The sequence below is a fragment of the Dendrobium catenatum genome, unplaced genomic scaffold (assembly GCF_001605985.2).
Source record: "Dendrobium catenatum unplaced genomic scaffold, ASM160598v2 fragScaff_scaffold_1414, whole genome shotgun sequence".
Lineage (NCBI taxonomy): Eukaryota > Viridiplantae > Streptophyta > Magnoliopsida > Asparagales > Orchidaceae > Dendrobium > Dendrobium catenatum.
In genome coordinates this window covers 810711-832302 of record NW_021319876.1, presented here as the reverse complement: position 1 = coordinate 832302, position 21592 = coordinate 810711, and the positions used below count along the sequence as shown (strand labels likewise).

At 34.3% G+C, this 21592-nt stretch overlaps 1 protein-coding gene across 6 annotated transcripts; it reads left to right on the top strand.

The window, feature by feature from the left end:
* Positions 1 to 229: 229 nt before the first annotated feature.
* LOC110111419 (UBP1-associated protein 2A-like) lies at positions 230 to 16024 on the top strand. Of its 6 annotated transcripts, none has more exons than XR_003702664.1 (4): positions 230 to 1516; positions 1628 to 1815; positions 7897 to 7987; positions 15696 to 16024. XR_003702664.1 is itself a non-coding variant. In XM_020843289.2 (3 exons), the coding sequence occupies exons 1-2, from the start codon at positions 280 to 282 to the stop codon at positions 1813 to 1815; spliced, it is 1434 nt and encodes a 477-aa protein (XP_020698948.1). In that variant the 5' UTR covers positions 231 to 279; the 3' UTR covers positions 15696 to 16024. The 6 variants fall into 6 exon arrangements, 1 of the variants encoding a protein (XP_020698948.1); XR_003702663.1 differs by having other exon boundaries at positions 231 to 1516; positions 1619 to 1815; positions 7900 to 7972; XR_003702662.1 differs by having other exon boundaries at positions 231 to 1516; positions 1619 to 1815; positions 7900 to 7987.
* The last annotated feature ends 5568 nt before the right edge of the window (positions 16025 to 21592 follow it).

Genomic DNA, 21592 nt, shown 5'->3' with positions numbered 1-21592 from the left:
AGCATATTTTAAATAATTTATTATTTTTATTTTATTATAAATGATAATTTTAAAGGGCATCACATCATCAAATTTTAATTAAGATGAATCTAAAAATTACTTAATTTATTAAAAAAATATTTAATGTGTAATTAATTAATTAATCAGAATATTACTAATTAAAAAAGAAGTCATTAAAATTCTAATTGGACTAAAATCTCTCTCTCTCTCTATATATATCACGTTGGGTGCTTGCGGTAGTACAATTGTCAAACCCTAATCCACTGGCAGTTCGCAGGCATGGGAAAGAAACGAAAGGTTGAGGGTACACCTTCCCCCGCCGGCTCCGGCGCATCTGAAGAAAACGTCTCTGTCCACGAGGAATCATCATTCAACCAAGAATCCGCTACTCCCTTTCCAATTGAACCTTCAACCGAAGGATCGTGGGCGCCGGAGATCGCAGAACCTATCAACGAAGTGTCACTTATCGAGGAAGATCCCAAGCCTCAAGCCGTAGAAACCGAAGATCCCATCCTGAATACTTCCGGCGTCGGCGAGGTCTCTTACGCTGACGGCGAAGAAGACGTTGAGGATAATGACCCGGCGTTCTTGCAGAAGCTACTTGAACCTTTCAGCAAGGATCAGGTGGTTGATATCCTCCGCGATGCCGCCTTGAAGCATCCGGATATTTGGGCTTCAATCAGACAGATAGCAGACGCTGACCCCGCTCACCGAAAGGTCTTTGTTCACGGCCTCGGTTGGAACGCCACCGCAGAAACCCTCGTCGACGCTTTTCGCCAGTTTGGAGAGATCGAGGATTGCAAAGCTATCGTCGACAAAATCACCGGCAGGTCCAAGGGTTATGGCTTCATCCTCTTCAAGCATCGGAGTGGCGCTCGCCGAGCATTAAAGGAGCCTCAAAAGAAAATCGGTAATAAGATGACTGCCTGTCAGCTCGCATCGGAGGGCCCTCCCCCTGCTTCTCTTCAAGCCACCGCTTTTGTTTATAACCCGCCTAGTTTCGTTCCATCATCTGAGTACACTCAGCGGAAGATCTATGTCAGCAATGTGGGAGCTGATCTTGACCCGAACAAGGTTCTGCAGTTCTTTTCAAAGTTTGGGGAGATAGAGGAAGGGCCATTAGGTCTGGATAAAGCTACCGGGAAACCTAGGGGATTTTGCCTCTTTGTTTATAAGAACGCTGAGAGTGCAAAGAATGCATTGGAGGAACCACATAAGAACTTCGAAGGTAATATATTGCACTGTCAGAGGGCGATTGATGGCCCTAAGCTTAACAAGCAAGGGGCTTATCTTCTACAAGGCGCTGGGCAATATGCAGGCATGCAACAAGGAAAGAGTGGATTTGGAGCTCATGGGGCTCAAATAGGAAGGATTGAGACATCAGTATCAATGGGCGGCATGCCTTCTTCGGTTACTGGCCCAGGACACCTTATAGCTCCCCCTGCTGTCAGCATACGTTTCAACCAGGCAGGCCAAGCTAATGCCACTGCTGCAACGGGATATAATCCTGGATTAGGTAAGTATTTGAGTGCATTCCGTGCAACACAAGGGGCGGGATTTGGCCCATCTGACATGTTGCGTAGCCATTGTTATACAGGGCTAACCGTGAAAAATGCAGGGCTTGCAGTAAATCCAGCGTTTGGGAATCAAATAAGAGGAGCTGGAGGTTATGTGAAACCAGGTGTGGTTGGTGGCTATGGAGCATCATTGCGGATCCATGGAAGCTATGGCAATTCAGCAATGGGACAAGGGGGTGCATGGAACCCACAAGGCTTTAGTAATACGGGAGGTTTAGGTTCTTCTACGGGTCAGTAGGTAAGAACCGAGAGTTGGCATCACTCAAAGCATTTTTTTTTTTGCAGTCCATGGAGTCCTGATAAACACTCATTTGTGTCATACACGGGCTTGCCATCTTACTATTAGCAAAAATCACTAAACTTGAGAAACACTAGTTTTGTGCGCACACATTTTTGAGGACCGCCTAAAATAAACTGAAGTCTTGGCATTGATAATCTAAGTCTAATCATCAGCATATCTGGATAGTTTTGTGGTTGTATTATGTAGGCCACTTTTATTGATTGATATCATTTGTACATTTTTTTTTCTTAGATTTTTTGTTATGTACATGCCTCTAGATAGTTTGTTAAAGGTTACCATTTATCAGAAGCTTCTACTTGCCAGCTACTTTGTTGATTCTCTTGTACCTGTCCCCCTTTTAAACTTTGTTGAGTCCACTTTTTTGTGCCAAATGGTTTGTATATGCATGTTTGTAGGCCATCTTGTAGCAGCCCATGATTGTTAATTTTGAAATATTGCATTTTATACTGTGAGGTCCATGTCATGAAAAATATGGTTGGAGTTCTTAAAATCAATGGTTAATGTAGGGCTTATAAAAAAATGTAACTAGAAATTGATCCAAATTTCACTTGAAACCGCTCATAACTTGCCTTCAAATCTAGGTTACCTGATTTATGAGTTTTAGATGTCAGCTACAAACTTAAATTTGATACTAACTAAAATATAGTTAAAATTCACTCAAAATGAGTATACCTCTAAATATATAATACATGCATCTTATTGTGTGTATCTACATGAAACAATTTGAAATCAACTTGAATTCAATTTTGAGTGAACTCAATCAAATTCTTTCGAGTTTAGATGGATGAAATTGATTCAGTTTCAAGTTGAACCAAATTTGCTTTGGCTTGACTAGTTACAAATCCTCTCACTAAGCTGATCAATTTCAAGTTTAAACAATTTTTCTCTAGCTTGACTTGTTATAAATCATCTCACTGAGCAAAGCATAGAAGGGTCTATTTGCTTGAAAGCACAAATTGCAGAGCCATTAACCAATTTAAATTTCATTTATCGCCACATTTATTAATCATGCATTTAGCGAAAGTTTGATAAAATTTGTTCTATCCGAAAGTTAATTACATATAATAGCATATAACATTAGTTAATCAAATTAGGCTAAGTGTTATTATTGGAAACAAGCACTAAATTATATGAAGGTTACATTCTTAAAAAAATATACTTAAAAGTTTAAACCTCCTAGCAAACAATATTATTCCCTCAAAAGAAAATATAAATACCTTTCTTGCTACAAATAATTATGATACTTATTATAGGGATGTCAAAATGGGATTTCGGGTCGGGTTCGGGTCCAATTCGAAATTGACCCGCCTTAACCCCCAGACTCTAACAAGGCCCAATTTGCAAAGCTGGTTTGATTCCTGGACTAGAACTCAACATGTTGAAACGCAGGGCAGCCAGGCGCACATTGGTGCACGTGCAAGTTCGTGTAGATGAGAGTGCGCGCGACATGTGGGAAAGCGAGGGTGCGGGCTCGAGGGTGCTTGCTAGTGGGCACGGGGCGGGCGCGGTAGTGGGCACGATCATGGGAACATTGGGGGCGCAGCGCATGAGTTAAGGACTACTACGTGCGTTGTATCCAGGGGGATTCGTGTTGATTTCAGGTTTTTGTGTTAACCTGAACCTGACTTGTATAGTAAATGGTTTGACCTAAACCCAAAACTTTTTGGGTCGAATCAAATATTGACACCTCAACTTGTCAATAGTGAATTGTGCATTATAGTGCAAATTTGACTATGGAGCCATATCACATAGATAAATTGGAGCACTCAATATAAAATATGTTTTTATATGAAATATCAATAAATTAAAAGATAAATCATCTTGATAATAAAAAAACAATCAAAGTGATGCTTACGTTCAAGCAATGAACGCCTCACTCCATCAATACTCAAAATAGTATAATCATTTTTTCAAACCTATTGATTTTGCAAGAAACTAATCTAGTATTCAAGGAATCTTCATCATCATCACAAAAAAAAAGCCTCGTTTTTTACATCAGCATTGTCTCATATTTCATAATCTTCTTCATCACTCTCATCATTTTTACTTTCAATAGCAACATTGTCAAGGCTAGATGAATATTTTTTTTCATTGCATCTATATCACTCTTTTTAATATTGTGGCTTTTTGTCATAAACATATGTGGCTTTTGCAATAATACTCCATGTCAAATTTCATTGTCAACAATCAATTCCTTTTCTTCATTTGACTCATTATCCATTTTTCTTGTTAGCTACTTATTTGGATCATTTATGTCAATCAAAGAAATAAGGTCGATCATGTCATGATGGTTTTATCTACGAATCAATGTCTTATTATATGTTAAATAAACTAAATCTTTGAGGTGACCACGATCCATTATACTTCTTTTGCTATGAAGCTATAATTGAAATATCATTACACTTTCTACATTGTAAACATTCATGAAAAAACCAATGCATACACTATTTTTACTTGCATATTCAAATGTACTCCAATTGCATTCACATTTAAATGAATTACATTTTGGTCGTAAAACTTTGTGAGTGCGGAGCTCCTTGGCTATATGCCAACCACCAATTAGTTTGATGTAATGAAATATTATTTTTTTTATCATTCAAATATCAAAATAATACTTAGTGTTAATTATAATTTAAGTCAAAAATTGATACCTGGTAGCCGAGTGTTCATTTGTCTTGCAAATGGGAGGAATATCAAATAGCCATTCTTCTTATTTATACAGTTTATTCATTATTGATTGTCTTCTTCATTGATATTCTTATCTAATCTTCCAATACACAAATATATTAATTAGTTATTTCCTTCTCTTTCACAATACCAGTGTTATTGAAAAAGATATTCATGATTTAAAAAGCATGCTACTGCATATAAAGGTCGATGGAGTGCACTTCCCATATTTGCAAAAACTCGTTCCTATTCATTATTGTGCAACAGTTGCTTCTTTGCTCCAATTCATTGCATCATATATATAATCCATCGGGGGTTTCTTTCTCCATCAATCAATATAAGGACCTTCCACAAAGGGCCACCTATTTTTTGGGCATACACAATAATATTCTAGGTCATTGCATCATATATATAATCCATCGGGGGTTTCTTTCTCCATCAATCAATATAAGGACCTTCCACAAAGGGCCACCTATTTTTTGGGCATACACAATAATATTCTAGAATGATTGCTGTAAGATCGTTTCTAGAGATTGCTTTGTCTTTGCTTTTTTTGCATAAAGACCCAAAAAAAACCTCCTAAGTAAACATTTTTTTTAAATTCAATTCTTGTTAATGGAAATTTTGTAAGGTCAAGAAAGCCACGTCAAAATGTGTCATAGTAGGCATAACAAATGATTGTTGTTTTGCACATCTTCTCATTAAGCCAATCAAATGAGGTATTAAATACATGAAATAGTGTATAACCATTGCTTTCTCAAAACATCATCTTAGTCTTTCAATTTAATAATATCTTCCATCATTAAATCCAAAAAATAAGCGACACGGGGAGTCCATTTTATGTGTGGATATTTTCCATCAATTACTTTTCTACAATGCTATTAAAAACAATGAGACAACAATATTAGTATCCTATGTAAGATAGCATAGTGAGTATCATACTTGGAAAGATATTTGATAGGAAGTTGATGCACTTTTGCTCTAAATCAGCGAACGACGTTAAGAAATTAGGAAGAAAAATACACCAAAAATATTTTTATTACAAGATATATGAAAAAAAATAGCAAGATACAGTTGGATCTTCATTCAAGAGGAAGAACTGACTCCCCCAAATCTCTAGCTTCCGACTAGATCCCAAATAGCCAAAGAAATTCTAATTTTATCCAACTCCAAACATAATATAAAATCACCCCATAGTTAGCCTTAAATAGGCTCCCATAATTCCCTCCCAAATCAACCCCCATTCCCTATATAAATGTCTCTCAGATTTGAATTCAAATTAGATTTATTTCCATAATTAATTCCCTACCAATTGTAATTAAAACTTTCCTAATTAATTCCCCTTAATTCTTCCTTCTTTTCCCTAAATAATTCCCTCTTAGATTTTGAATTCAAATTAGATCTCTTACCCTAAATAATTTTCTCCCAATGTAATTAAAAATTTTCCTAAACAATTCCCCTTTGATTACGAACCTTCCTAAATAGTTCCCTCTTAATTAAGAAACTTCCTAATTCCCTCCCAATCAAATTGGCCGATCTATCAATAATCCCCTCCCAAATTACCCCTTCTCCTCAAGGTGGAATGAAAAAAACTATTTTGAAGCACTGAACTAATACTAATAGCACTAGATTGAAAAATGAATTGTCGCTAGATCGAGTGATTCCTACCTCCTCCAGCATCTCCTTGATCAATCTCTCCATCTCATCCTCCTGGAGTTGGGGAGAATGGTACAAATATATGAGAATTCATCCTTCCAAAAGATAGCATGCTTGTGTTCCCGCGAAGGAAGCAACCAATGAACTGGCTGGAAGCCTGGAACACTTCTCGATATTCCTGTAAGAGTGGCTAAACCATGTATGATGCTTCTATCTTCTTTCCATCTTCTTTTTCTTCTAAAGTCGGTAGTTCTACAAAAAATCTTACTCCATTTCCACTCCTTGGAAGTGATTCCGAAGATGGCATCTCCTCTTCCCCAAAAAATCACCTCATGATTCTCCCTCATTATCCCTATATTAGAGTTTCTCCAATTTTCTTGTCCAGTCAACGATGATATCACCTCCGATGTTGTCGGTTTGGTTTGGCCCTCAAGAAGCTTCTTTATCATCTCTTCCATGATGGAAAATTTCTCATCGGTCTTCTCATGGATGGCTGAAAATATATTTTCGAAACCTGAAGTCTTTTCTGCAAAATCTGATTTTAATTGTCCGATCTCTCTTTTCAACACTTCTACATTTCTTCCCGCCATAGGTACCCAGTTCTAGGCTATGATACAAATTTGATAGGAAGTTGATGCACTTTTCCTTGAAATCAGCGAACAACAATAAGAAATTAGGAAGAAAAATATACCAATTCTATTTTTATTACAAGATTTATGAAAAAAAATATCAATATATAGTTGGATCTTCAATTCGAGAGGAAGATCTGACTCTCCCAAATCCCTAGCTTTCGGATAGAGCCCAAATAACCTAAGAAATTTTAATTTCAGTAAACTCCAAACATAACCTGAAATCACCCCATAGTTAGTCTTAGGCTCCCATAATTCCCTCCCAACTCAAAGGGCAGATGGCTTTCCTTAGGGGTTAGACTATATAAGATCTGGCTCAGCCCAAATAGCTGTTGTTGAGCTAAATTTTATGCTTTTTCCATTCAAAGTTAAGTTAAATGAACTGCAGTGTTATAGAAATGCTTTTGTTAGCAACTTCCTGTTGTTAGTGCTTTTAAATATCTAGGAAGTTCTTGCTAGGCATGACTAATTACTATGTAAAAATAAAAGGACTTTTCTAGGACGTTTTTAGTTGTCCATCCGAAGAAAGGAATTTGCTAAGCAATTGTTCAGAATGTTTTTCTTTTCTAAAACTATGCCTAATGGCAGTTCTTTTTCCAGCTAAATGCTTCTCATATGCTCTTGCTGTATTTTTCTTAAGCTAAAGAGTCCTTTCAACCAATGGCGAAAAAGGATTCATGTAGCCAACCTCACATAGTGGGACAAAGGCTTGATGTTGTTATTGTAAAGAGTCCTTTCAACCATACTTTAGGGCAATTTAATAAACTGATAAATCGTAAGGAGCTCAAAAGCCGGTTCAGATTGTTTGTCATTTTATGCCTCTTAAAAAACTACATGCAATGAAAACCATGTATATGTTAAAGACCTTTAGGTTGGCATGTGCCATTGATGTGGAAGATTCCTGCTGGTAAACTTGCTTAGCTTATGGTGGTTTCTTGAATCTAGCTCCTATGAATATGGATTTCTGTTAGCTAAAAAATGTTCCGGGGGAAAAATAAGAGCATTTGAATCTGAATCTATGCATCTCTACTGTCAAATAACTGGATTTAGATTTTTTTTTTTGCAGTAGGCCACTGAAATACGGGATTTTGAACATTGTATCAAGTATGACGAATGAATCTGACGGCTTGCCTTTGTTTGAGGTAAAGTAGGGAAAGGTAATTCTAATAGAATATGGTATTCTATTTAGTCTGTATGGTTGAGATATTATTTATAAGTTAAACAAATTGAAATATATTGTAGTGGTCTTTTAGTTGGCCTCTTATTTTCCATTTTAACCGTTGTTCAAGGTGAAGTAAAATTTTAGAAAGTTCCGAGATTTTTAGAGGTAGAAGCAACTCCGACAGAAAATTGGCTGTCAGCCCTTCATCATGGAAACAATACACATTTTATCCTAGTTTTTCTAATTGTAATTTCTACTAAAGCATACACTTGAATTAAGATAGATTTCTTTCAAAATTTCATTTTAATCGGCTTATTTGAATTGACCAGGTCATATAAGCTGAATAAAGCATCAGTGGTAATACGAAGTGGAGATAAGGAGGGCAGATGGCTTTCTTAGGGGTAAACTGTATAAGCTGAATAAAGCATCAGTGGTAATGCGAAGTGGAGATGAGGGCAGATTGCTTTCCTTAGGGGTTAGAATGTATGAGCTGAACAAAGCATCAGTGGTAATGCGAAGTGGAGATGAGGGCAGATTGCTTTCCTTAGGGGTCTTGAAGGCTTTGCATATAGTGTATATAATTCTATTATTTACCACAATGATATTGGTTCTTGGCTTCTCTCTATCAACTGGTTGATAACTAATAGCTACCACCTAAATGCTATAGGCCATTCTTGGACATTTTCACAAACACCTAAATACCATCACCTGAAATAAAACTTCAGGATAGAGAACATGAATGGAAAAACTTATCATCCAAGCTTGCATCAACACATGCATCCCTTATCCAAATAAAATATCCAAATGCTTGCTTAAGATTAAGTAAAGAAAATTGCTTAGTAGTAATAATAATGGATAAGCACAAAAGCAATCAAACTTTTACTCCCAAATATATGAGCTTTTGAAGTTCAAGTGCACCAATCACAGTTCTCTTCAAACGACGCATAAGAAGGCTATCAAAAGCTTCTAAGATGGAGTTTATGCAACCAAAGGCTTTAAGATATCTTTCCAAATCATTAGTTTCTTTTGGCCGCGTCACTATGGAAAGACACAAAATTAATGATGGAATCCACCAATGGGAAAATTTGCTGGAAATTGAGGATGATTTTTTAGTGATTTTTTTGCCAAAAATTTTAGCAAATGGTTTTTGAAAGACGGTTGGGTTTGGCTTACATGATTTTTGATAAAAAATATGTCGGTAATATATTGAGTGCTGGAAAGTATTTATGACTTTTTTTTTCAGTGGACAAAATTTGCCAGAAAGACAAAATTTTGATGGATTTTGCATGTTCACTTACGGTCAATGGGAAAATCATTCTTTTCCAGTGGTGTGTATTTAGGTGATATATTGAATAATTTGATTTTTAAAGAGTTTTTTAAACTAAAAAGTTCTTTTTTAAAATTGTGTTAAGTAGGGAAACTGAAACTATAGCGTGTTTATGATACCTAAGGGGTTTGATTTTTATCACAAAAATTGCATGAAAGAGGAATTATAGTTTTTTAATATTTTTAGGAAATTACATTTTTCAAACAAAAGATTTTAGGAGATTACATTTATTAAACAAAATGAAAATATAGTGTGTTTGTGATACCCAAGGGCCGACTCAGTTATTCTAAAGGAGGCAGAAACAGTCCGCCTCCCATGGTTTCGTCCGCCCAAAGGGTGGGCCTCACTTGTCCACTTGAATTTAAAATTGAAAAGGAGGGGGCGGCTAGGGATTGAGGGGAAATTAAATTAGGAAAGTTTTTGTATTAAATAGCATGAGAGGATTAGGGTGGATTATGTTTTGATTGATTGTTAGGGTTTCTTGGCGGCTTAGGTTCTAGACTATCTTGTCTAGAGATTTGGGAGAGACGATCCTCCTCTCGAATTGAGGATCTCTTATATCTTGCTTCGTCCTTGTTTTGCTTTGCTTTCTACAAGATTATCTACCGTTTGTTTGTTCTTCCACCATATTTTCTACGTTTTTCCTCGTTGTTTTACCGATTATTGTTAGGTTTGCTTGCGAACTCAAGTATTTCCCCTTAGGGTTACTTGCGAACTCGAGTAATTCTGATAGGAAGTACTTGAGTTCTCAAGTATTCCTAACCAAACCAGTGAAAATACAACAGCAAACTGCTGTCCACAGCAGAAATCAGCAAGAAAACCGCGAAATTAGAGAGAAAAACACAAGAAAAAGACTTGTATTTCACTAGCAATCAAAGCAAAACAAAGAAAGATACAACGTTCTTCGATTCGAGAGGAAGAACAACTCTCCACAAATCTCTAGCGAACCCTAGAGCCCAAGAACACCAAGAGATCTCAAACTTCTCATTCAAATTCAAGATAACCCCCTTTCCCTCCTAATCCCCCTAATTAACTATAAATGATTCCTACAAAATACCTAAACAGCCCTTTGCATTCTAAATTTTCTCTCCCACATAATCAAATCAGCCCCAAATGGGGCCCACCTTGTCCGCCCTCCTCCCTTTCCTGGTTCTGCCTCCGCCTGGTGTAGACCCGGGTCGGACCGGGTCCAGCCGGCCCCTCCTGGGCCGGTTCAAGCATAACAAATTCCTTGTGGAATTTTACATTTAAAGATGTTTAATCTTTAATTCAAATTTAACAAAAAAATAGTTTACATACAAAATTTTAAATTTAATATAAATTATCATTAATTTATATTATATGTTTAGGCATAATTTACACCTATAAATTATATGTTAAATTCATATTAGAAATTTACATTTATAAATTATTAAGGTTTATTAATTTATTATTAATTAATAAATAATTAATTAATTTTTATAGTACATAAATAATAAATGAAGTATATAATTTATTTAACATCACTAATTAAAAATAAATGCTTTTTACATTATAAAAAGTTTATTTAAAAAATTTGTTTTAAAATATATAGTGTATGTTGATATGTTGTAAATTTAAGAAGTAAGAACTTTAACTTATTTAGTCCCACATCATTTATGAAACTTTTTCTTGGTAATGCTTATACTTTATATTGTCTTTATTATTTGGATGAGGTAAGAACTCACATGGAATTGTGTAGCTATGTGAAATGCTTAGTTGGTATTTCTTTTTTAAAAATTAAACATTTTAATTTTAAATTAATTTGTTAAATTATGAATATTATTCAATATTTTATTCTTAATATATTAAATTAATTTATTTAATTTTTTAAATGATTCTGAAATTGAACTGGCCGGTTCAAAGGAACCAGGATCGGTTCGTTGGTTGAACCAGCGATTTTAGCTGGTTTAGCCCGTTTTGATATAGAAACGATTTTGACGGTGAATCGGATCGGCCTCAAGACCGGTTCATGGTTGAACCGATCAGTTCGCTCGGTTTGATACAATTTTTAAAATCCTGCTATTTGCATCATAAAAATTTTATTTAATTTAATATTTATGTATTATAATAATTAATTAATATTTATTTAATAATAATAAATGATCCAACCTTAATAATTTATAAATAGAAATTTATAATATGACTTTAATATATAATTTATAGGTCTAAATTATATATAATATATAAAATAAATTAATAATAATTTATATTAAATACATAAATCTATATGTAAGATAAATTTGAATTAAATATAAAATTATATAAGATATTATTAACGTTTGAATTCAATTTTTTTAATAAAAAATTATATTATTATGTGATTAGTCTATCATTTAAATATTTTTAAAATAATGTTCATATTTATTACATCATCTCATTTAACCTCTATTCGATGAACCATTGAACCCTTAACCTCTCTTTTCGGTTCTATGTTTGGTCTGATTTTCACAATATTGGAAGTAAGAATAATGAGTTCCACATCACTTGGGAACTTCGGTAATGTTTATATTTATTTTTGAGTTTGGATGAGGTAATAACTTGTATGGAGTGTGGAGCCATGTGAAATGCTTAGTTGAAATTTCTTTATTAAAAAATTAAACATTTTAAATATAAATTAATTTGTTAAATTACAAATATTATTTAATATTTTATTCTTATTGTATTAAATTATTTATTTAACTATTTAAATAATTCATAAATTGAACTGGTCGGTTCATTGGAACAGGGATCAGTTCGCTGGTTGAACAGGTGGTTTTGGCCAGTTTAGCTTGGTTTGATGCAGAAACAATTTTTAGGATGAATCAGATTGACCTTAAGATTTATTCACGGTTGGACTAGTCGAATTGGCTAGTCCGGTCCGCTTTTTAAAACACTGTTTAAGATTGTTAAGCCTTTTACTCATATGAAATTGATACTCATGTCACGCGATTCAACTTGGTGCATTGTTAACTGCATATGTGGGCTGTGAAAAAAGCATGTGAGTTTGGGTAGAAGATGTTAAGACATACCACCATGAAGTATGAAAAATTACATTGAACTTTTCTCCAACATGAGGTTTGATGGAAGATATATTAGTATAAATCTTTTAGAGATTTCATCGATGTGATATGAGATGTTAAAGTGAGTTTAAAAATTATGGGGTGCTGATTTCTCATGGGTGTGCCTCCGTTATTTATTACATTTTATGCGTGATACTTCGAAACACTTGATTAATGATGCTCTTTCTCTTTGTGGTTTAGCATAATTGGGATCTAGGCATCAATCTTGATCAATGGATATGGTTTCAGGTGTTAGTCATTCATATAGGGCTTCATGATGGAGTATAGAAATAAGATTCCAGAGGCAATTAGATGATGTCAACATGGTGTTTTTGATGTGTAACTCTTAAAATCTCCAAAGAAGGGATTGGCCAGTGATAAAAAGGGTCTACTCAACATCAGCTTCGAGGGAGATATTAAAGGAGTTGAAGATGGATTGGGAGAAAGGACCTTGTGCCAGGTAAATTCACTCCTAAATGCCTAAGCACGGGGTATTTGTAGTGCAAAGGCTGATTACATTACTTGTACCTTGTGGACAGAGGATGCCTTCTATTAGACATATTTTTAAAAGCCATGATATTAAATCTCAGTATAATGTAAGATAGATTGATAAGCAGGGAAGAAAAATGAGTTATAACTGTGTTTTATAGGCCAGACTACCTAAATGCACATAAGGGTTTGAACGTAATGCAAAAATGCTAAGCAATCCTAGATCTATGTGCAGATATGAATTGAGATTATGTATTAGGAGTGTGCAGCAACTAGGCGTTTATGGACTGAGTGTAAATTTTTAACCTAGGATACATGACCTACTGTCTTAGTGTTGTTTTGTATCCAAGCTACATTGAATAATAATTAATTTTTTAACGTCTTTCATAGAAGTATGTATCTAAAATATAAGAATTTACTTTTTTTTGTTGATTTTTCTATTAAATGTTTTATGTAGAGTCTAACATGTTATATAAAAAAAAAGATGTTTGCACATGAACATATAATATAGTGAATTTAGTAAATCACAAGGCAACTCTAGAAATTGGCAAATAGAAAACATGCGAGAGAGTGCAGTAAGTCCTCAATCTCTTGATCTTTTATCCAACTATTCAGGGTCTGACCCAACAACATACTCAAATATATATTTTATTATATAAATAAAGTTACAACATGAAATCATATTATTATATCATTATTGTATAAAGTAAAGCACAAATACTTTCTAGCTGAGTAAACCTACTTGAGTACCTGTGTGGGCATGTGTGTATACATGCAAGGTAGGCATACTTCAAGAGTAAAAATTGCACATTCTTCATAATCCATGAAAATGAAACTTAACTCTGTAATTTAGAAGACTAGCCGGCCAAAATTTATGGAATTCAAATTATTTGGTTTGGGCTCAATCTAGAAGAAATGCGAGGAGATGATTAGAGTGCATGTTCTTGAAATCTTCTCCCATTTCAACTTGCATTACTTTCTAATACCGCAAACTAAATGTGGTTGTTATGAGTTATGAAAATAAAAAATATGGTGAAAACCCTAGGACTATAAATGCCTGTAAAAATAGTGATAGACTAGGCTTGTATCTGATTTAACAAATTCAATCTAACATGATTCTCCAAAAGGTGACGTGCTTTTTTATTAGGCATTTAGCTGGCCTAAATTTATCACTGCATTTCTATTACCCATCATCTGGATGTTTCTTATGAATTGTTGTTGTACAACCTATGAGAAAGGTTGATGAAGATCAGCCAAGTGTTTGGATCCGTCAGCTAAATGGAACTTAAGGTGGCACTTGAGCGATACAAAGTGAAAGGGATGTTGACAAGATCTGAATTGAGTGTGAGGTGGCTGATTGGGGAGTTAACAAGTCTAAGAAGTATCAAGCGAGTTCACTCATGGTGAGGAGTGCTCTGAAGCTGTAATTTGGGAGTTGATGGATTTGAAGCCGACAAATTGAGTAGGGGTTGATGTTGGGTCCATGGATGGTGAGTTTAGTGTTGGTGGGTGTGCATTGATAGTAGGTGGCGAGCGGTAAATGTGGGAAAAATAAGAGCTGGGCGATGAATGTGCGTGGGTGATAAGGTGCTGAGTGGTCATTTTTTTGGTGACATGCTGTTAGGCGCTAAGTGCGTGGTTGTTGGTAGGTCAAAGTTGATGGACCATTATGCGTTGGGAGCATAAGTGCTAATGATCAGAGAAGATGGGTTTTACCAAGGTATTATGCAAGAAGTGTTAGAGCCTATTCTTAGAGGCGACTGACTTTTCCTTACTTTTCATGATAGTAGGTAAGGCCTCTGGATGAAGGATTCAACTATGCTTAAGGCTTACAGAAGAGGATAGTTTGAAGGAGAAAAGGGGTTGTAGCTGTTATGGGGTTGCATTATGGGGTATGAGAATTATAGGTGGCCTCGGTTGGGTGGGTGTGTTAAAAATATTTGGTTGAAAGTTTGTGTATTCTGGAATTGGCGGCATATGTGAATGTTGGAGGTGTCATCTTTTTTTGGGGAGCTGATATTATTGGTGACAAGGCATGTACGCGCATGGTGTTTGTGATGAAGCATTGAATGTATGTAGTGTTGGATTAGCAGAAGAAGATGAGGTGCAAGCGCTTGTTCCAGAGGAAATAAATCGACTATTCCTACCGAAGGGAGAGGAGATTCTGTGATGAAGAGTTGTGCCAATGACTTCAGATGTGTGTGCGTACATGGGCGTGCGTGGTGCGTGCTTGTGTGTGCGTGTGTGGGTGCGTGCGTGCATGCGGTGTTCGTGCGGGTGTGTGTGTGGGTGGCAGTAAGTCCAAATGCCCACGGAGTACTTGTTCTCATCAAAATCAGCATAGGTTCAACAACTAGGAGCCACCACTACTTCATATACTAGTAGCAAACTAGCAATGCGCACATGGTCCAATTTCCAATTTATAGGGAGCTACGGTGATATCCATTCTTTATATTCGTATTCAAATTAATACTTTTGAAAAATACATGATCTGTCTGAAAGAAATATCTAGAAGTGCACTTTATCATAGCAATATATTATGTGTATGCTAAACTCGACAACAATAAATTTTAAGCTAAAATGGTCATGGTAGGTGTTTCTATGTTCTCTATCCACCTAATCATGATTTTACTATTATTCTTCATTTATATCTATATCCTGTTTTGTATCTCATTGCATTCTGATAAAAGTTCCTATTTTGGCTTGCCTGCTAAGGAAATCAAACAGGTTATAGCATTTTTTGAACGTTGTCTACTGGGTTTCTCATCTTGATTTTATGCTTTTTAAAAGTTGAATTATCTGTTGCTTTTTTATGTTCATTTTTGCAGATCCTTTTCGTCTGTAATCAGTTTAATTCTGAGAAGATGATTCTGGAGTTCCTGTTCGTGGAAAATGCCCACTTTATTGCTTCTTTTCAAACTGCTGCTACTATGAATCTTGAGTTTTCAACTATGTTGACTAAAAACTATTTTAAAACTATGATCTTTCAAAACGATGTAAAATTTATGTTTTTTTTTACCTAGGAGTTTTGGTCACATCAGGTTGATTCCAACATCAATATTTTAAAAGAACTTCATGTATTCAAAACCATTTTGTTTACTGTTCTTCAAACTTATGCATATTTATCTACCATCGTACTCTTGATGTTTTCTGTTAACTTTTGCTTTATCCAAAACATTTTCATTGCAATTTTTTTTTTGTTGCTGTCATTGTTTTTATACTTCGGGAGTTTGTAAAGTATTTGCATTAAGTTTCTTCAACCCAGTTGCGTTTCAGTTTTGATGGTGCCTTGTATATTTGTGTTTTCCAAAAATTGCTTACTGTGGATAGAATTACTTTATCGTGCTTGCACTATCTATACATGTGTATATCAGCAATCTAAAAAATCTTTCATGGCCTTTTAATCTCTTTCCTATGAAGCTCATTGAAATTATTTTCATTTTATGCTCACAGTTTAAGCTATGAATGTTGTTAATAATTGTGTTATAATGCAGTTCACTTACATCTGAATGGTTTCCTCTATATGATGTAAGTTTTAAATTAATAAACTGACTACTATGCTAGATCCATGCTTCTGTTATTAAAATGGATTTCTCAGGGCTTGTGCATATAACCTACTAACTTTCGATGCTACTTTTTTAATATTTCCTAGTGATTGAGAATGTTATAATTTTTTCCTTAGAATATGCTTCTGTTCTTATGCAGATCTTTAAAAACCGATCCCCCTTTTTTATTTTTAAAAATTCATTCCAGACAGATTAATCATGTTTTGTCAATTTAATGTGATCAAAACCTCTGTTTTTTTTTTCTTGCATTGCTTTTAGCCATTTGTATTCATGATTATTACTTTTCCTATGAATATTACCAAAAGTAGCCCTTTTGATCACATTAAAAGTAGCCCTTTTGATTAGATTTGATTGCCAATCCCTTTACTGTAATAGCTTGCCTCTAGCTTTAAAGACCGTTAAGTGCCAGTAAAGTCAAAATTTCGAAGGATTTTCATTTTGTTTGTTGCATTTCTTTGTATTAAGTTTTGTTTTAACTTCTCTTAAATTAACATGGCACGATTCTATAACTTTGTGAACAAGACAGACCTTCAGTCATCTATTCTTGTTTTAAAACACCTAATATGACTTGGTGTTGAAATAAAATGACCTACATGTCCCAGTTGTCTGCAAGTAAAGAGGCGCCTTGAAGAACTTGTCCCAACATGCTACAATATTGAAAGGTACGTGCTTATTAGTTTGCTTCTTGATTTAGGCTTCGTTTGGGGCGGCTTTCTTACTGCTTTTAAAAGCAGCTTTCTAGTAGAAAATTTTTATTTTTGATACTAAAAAATTGCTTTAAGAAACAGTAAAAAAACCGTCCCAAACTAAGCCTTAATTTTAGTTGACTTGACTGCTTTATGATGGCTTCTCTTCAGTCATAACTCATAACAACACAACGCGCACAAACATATTAAGGCTTCGTTTGGGACGGCTTTTTTACTGCTTTATAAAACGGAGTTTTAGTACAAAATTTTTCATTTTTGTACTAAAACTCCGTTTTAGAAAGCAATAAAAAAGCCGTCCCAAACGAAGCCTAAATTCAATGTAATAGGCAAAGAAGATATTTGATAAATTTCATTTGAATTATTCAAACCTTCATTACACGGATTGCACTTTTCCATGTAGCAAGGAATTATAATTCGATTATATTAATACCAGAATGCTTTCTCATGTCCATGTTATATTAGTAAAGCAAAAAGGTAATATCACCGAAGTTTCTGATGTGCGTGGAAAGACTTGTTAGTGGTAAAGTTCTTGTCAAAGTCTTGAGTTTTGGTTAAGGTTTTGTTTGGGATAGTTTTCTTTCTGCTTTCTAAAGTAGTTTTCTAGTACAAAATTCTTTTGAATTAAAAATTTTTGTATTAAAAAGTTGTTTTAAAAAGCAGCAAAGAAACTGTTCCAAACAAAGCTTAAGTTCTCACAGAGTCATTTGTCTTTGTAAAGTGTCACTATAGCTCATCAGAGGGGTGTAAATGTTATGTTACTTTTATTTATTGTAATTAACATACGCTGCCCTTCTACATGTTTTCATGATTTGTTGCACGCCAGTTTGCATGTATGCTAGTCAATTAAAAAAAAATATAATAGAAATGAAATTAATCTACTAGTTGTACTGTAAAGGCTTTAGTTTTGGGACCTTCTGATTATAGTGCTTGAAGGTTTTGTCAATAAATTCAATATTTAATATAAATGAATAAAAATAGAAATTTAATATTATAGCAAATGTAATAGTTAATTGTTTTTAATCAAGTAGCCAGTCTTTAATTTGAATTAAAATTGAAAAATAGTAATATATGATAGTTTTAGAATTAGTTTTTTCCACTCTTTCTACCTCACAGGCCAATTGGCATGCTTTAGTTCCTGCCTTAGATTTTTTTTCAAGCATTTTATTGAGCCTCATGAAGTAAAAAATCTTGTATTATCTTTATGGTGTTCAAAACAGCTTAGTGGGCAACATTTGATTCTGTTTTCAAGTAAAACAATTCAATACTAACTTTTCTAAAGTGCCTGTGCTTGTTTTTTTGTATGTTATGCTTACACTCTTCATGGTTTTAAGATAGTTTTCATCTCTTTTTTTTTTTTCAAATTCTTATAGAAATAGCTTTGAATTCTTTGTTATTAGTATTTGTTTTGATAGCTTTTATTTAATGGGAAATCGTCCACAACATACTGATACAGTGATACCTTTGTTTTAATTTTAAAACATCAAAATCTTATTTAGCGTCTGAATATTCTCGAATCTTTCAACTCAACCATTTGGCAGTAGAAACGAAATAAACAATCTTTTAATATCCTATCATTTGGGAACAATTATTAGGTCCGGTGACTAGACGTAGCTCTACGTTCGGTCACCATTGAGATCGCGCCACGTGCTCTTACTTTTTATCATGCGGCCCGACGACTTGACCCAGACTGGAACTCGGGAATGTTATGTTCGTGTATTGCTAGATATTACTCAGTATTTGTTCGGTATTTCTTGTTATTGCCAAGTTATTGCTTGGTATTGCTTGACAATAATGAGAAATACCGTTATGTGAAGACCAATACTGAGTTTTTTTTAGAAAAACTCGATATTGCTCGGTATTTGTTTTAACATAATGATATTTTTTGTTATTTTCGAGTAAAATCGACAAGTACCTAGCAATACCGAGCAATAAATAGCAATACCGGGTTGCCATGTATTTAAAAAACGCATGTGCGACATACCCATTATTCGTTGGGTCGGGTCCGCGGTTTTGTGCCTGCTATGTGGCGTGATCTCAATGACGGCTGAACGTAGCTCTACGTCCGTTCACCGGACCAAATAAAAGTTCATCATATGGTGGGGTGGGATTATCATTAGTAGAAATTTTAATGTTAGGATCATGACCAGTACTCTAATTATTTTGTATATTTTTCACAAAATAGTGTATTGTAATTTCAATTTGAATTTCTTCCGAGTATATTAAAACAGTTCTCTAATCAAGATATATGTTTTTTTAATCTTTTGCTTGTCAGAAGATATAGTAGTCTATGATGTATTTGAATGAAAATGAAGAGTAGATACCATCATCATCTGAGATAGGGTTGAAGAGTCTTTCTTATCTTAGGTCATATCCACTTTAGAAACTCATTTTACACTATAAAATGAATTAATTTATTTTCAATTGAGTTTCATTTTATATTTTTTTCTCCATCTAAAAAAATGATGTTTGTGAATAGTCAATGTCAATATTGATGTTGCATTGTTCAACTCGCATAAAATGATACTGAATCTGGCGTTTGGTTGGAGCTTGCGATGAGTGTAAAGATCCTTTAGCATTTGGTTGGAGATGCCCCGTAGGATAATGTGTTATATTGGGAGAGCATTAGGGCATAATTTTTTAACCTAAAACAAGAAAATCTACTAGAGTTACCCATCAAGCCAACTGATATGTTTATATGCATGTAAACATAATTTAGTTATTAAATTTGTCAAGCCCAATAAATTCTTTTTGGCATTTAGGTCATTAAATAGTTTTTTTAGTATGAAAAGTATTTGGCTAAAATTCTTTTTCTAAAAAAATTATTTTAAAAAATAATAGTAAAATTATGTTAAATAAATTATAATTTATTGAACAAAAGAAGAGAGTTCTTGTGACAATACTTATTCATATATATATATATATATAGGGTTGTCAATATTTGACCCAACCTGGAAACCCAACTTGAATATTTCGGGTTCGGGTTGATCCAGAAACTTGAAATCAACCTAGTTTGATCCGTTTTTAATTAATTAATTTAGGAGGGTTTTAATGGATTTTTATGAAATATGTAAATGATATTTCAAAAAATTATAAATATTATTGCTCAAATTAAGTTAGTTTTTATTTATTTTAAATTAATTGAAGTAAATATTACCTTAATTTGATTTAGATTTAAATAAATTGAATTAAAAAAATTTAATAAAATATATTCGAATCTGGTCGGGTTCAGGTTGACCCAAACCAGAAGCGGGTCGGGTTCGGGTTCGGAAAATCGACCCGTCTTAAAAAATGGGCCGGGTTCAGGTCAGGTTGAACAATGTCGGATCAATTTCGGATTGGACCCGAACCCAACCTGTGACCCGATTTTGATAGCCCTATATATTAAAATCCTCTTGTCCAAATTCTAGTTAAATATTTTTTTTTTTTTTTGGGAAAATTAGGGGCAAAGCACATATATTAATCACCAATAGTTACAAGTAAATACGACTCTATCATCCAAAAGAAAAGAAAATTTGCAGATAAGAGGGACTCAGGAAAATGATTTACATCATAAGGCATCAAAGCCTAAATCATAGAAGAAACCCGTAAAGCCGATAAAGCCAAAATTAGACATCGGTTGCCTGCCAAAGTTAGATTGGAGGCCGTCACAGTGCCCGAATAACGCAATCCTAGTTGCCCAAAGACCGTCCAAGGATGCATTGAAGATGTAAATCTGGAACATCATCGTCCCATATCTGCAAACACCTTCCCGCAAAAAGCACATTACTGGATCTAGAAGAAAAAACACCAAAGCTCCAGCAGTTTGAACAAAATAACAGGGAAGCAAAAAATTCCAACCCAAAAAAAACTCCCATAAGATTACAGCAGAAGGGACGATATAATGAGGGAGCAAAAAAGAAATGCTTTGAATAACACCATCTTCCAAAAGACCGAACAGCCAGCATAATCCTCCAGTCATCCCAGAATTTCATTAAAATGCTCTTTAATTGAGTCATAATGCCTCCAGTTTTTAACTTTAGCTACAATAGCAAAAATAATAACTCTTTTAAGCTCATCCAAGGATCTCCAGACCGCAGAAAATCGTCTGTTGTTTCTTTCTCTCCACAGGTAATACACCAAAACAGCCACCATAAAATAACAGAAATTTTTATCAGCTCTAGTGAAGTTACGGTAGCTCCCAAAGCTATCAAATACTTGTATCAGATTTGACCTCAAATAATACAATTCCTTCAAATTCATATGATTTTCAAATAAAAAGCAAGGACAATAATGTTAGTACTATATTGTTCAACAGTTTATAACCCCTTCAGCAAATGTCGCCTCTCCCACTTCTGCATCCGCCAATCTTCACAGTAACTACACGTGAGCCTTCTTGCTAAATAAAAAAAAATAATAAAATTTTAAAGTATATAATAAGTATTTTTAATACTTTATAATAATGTATTCTTAAGT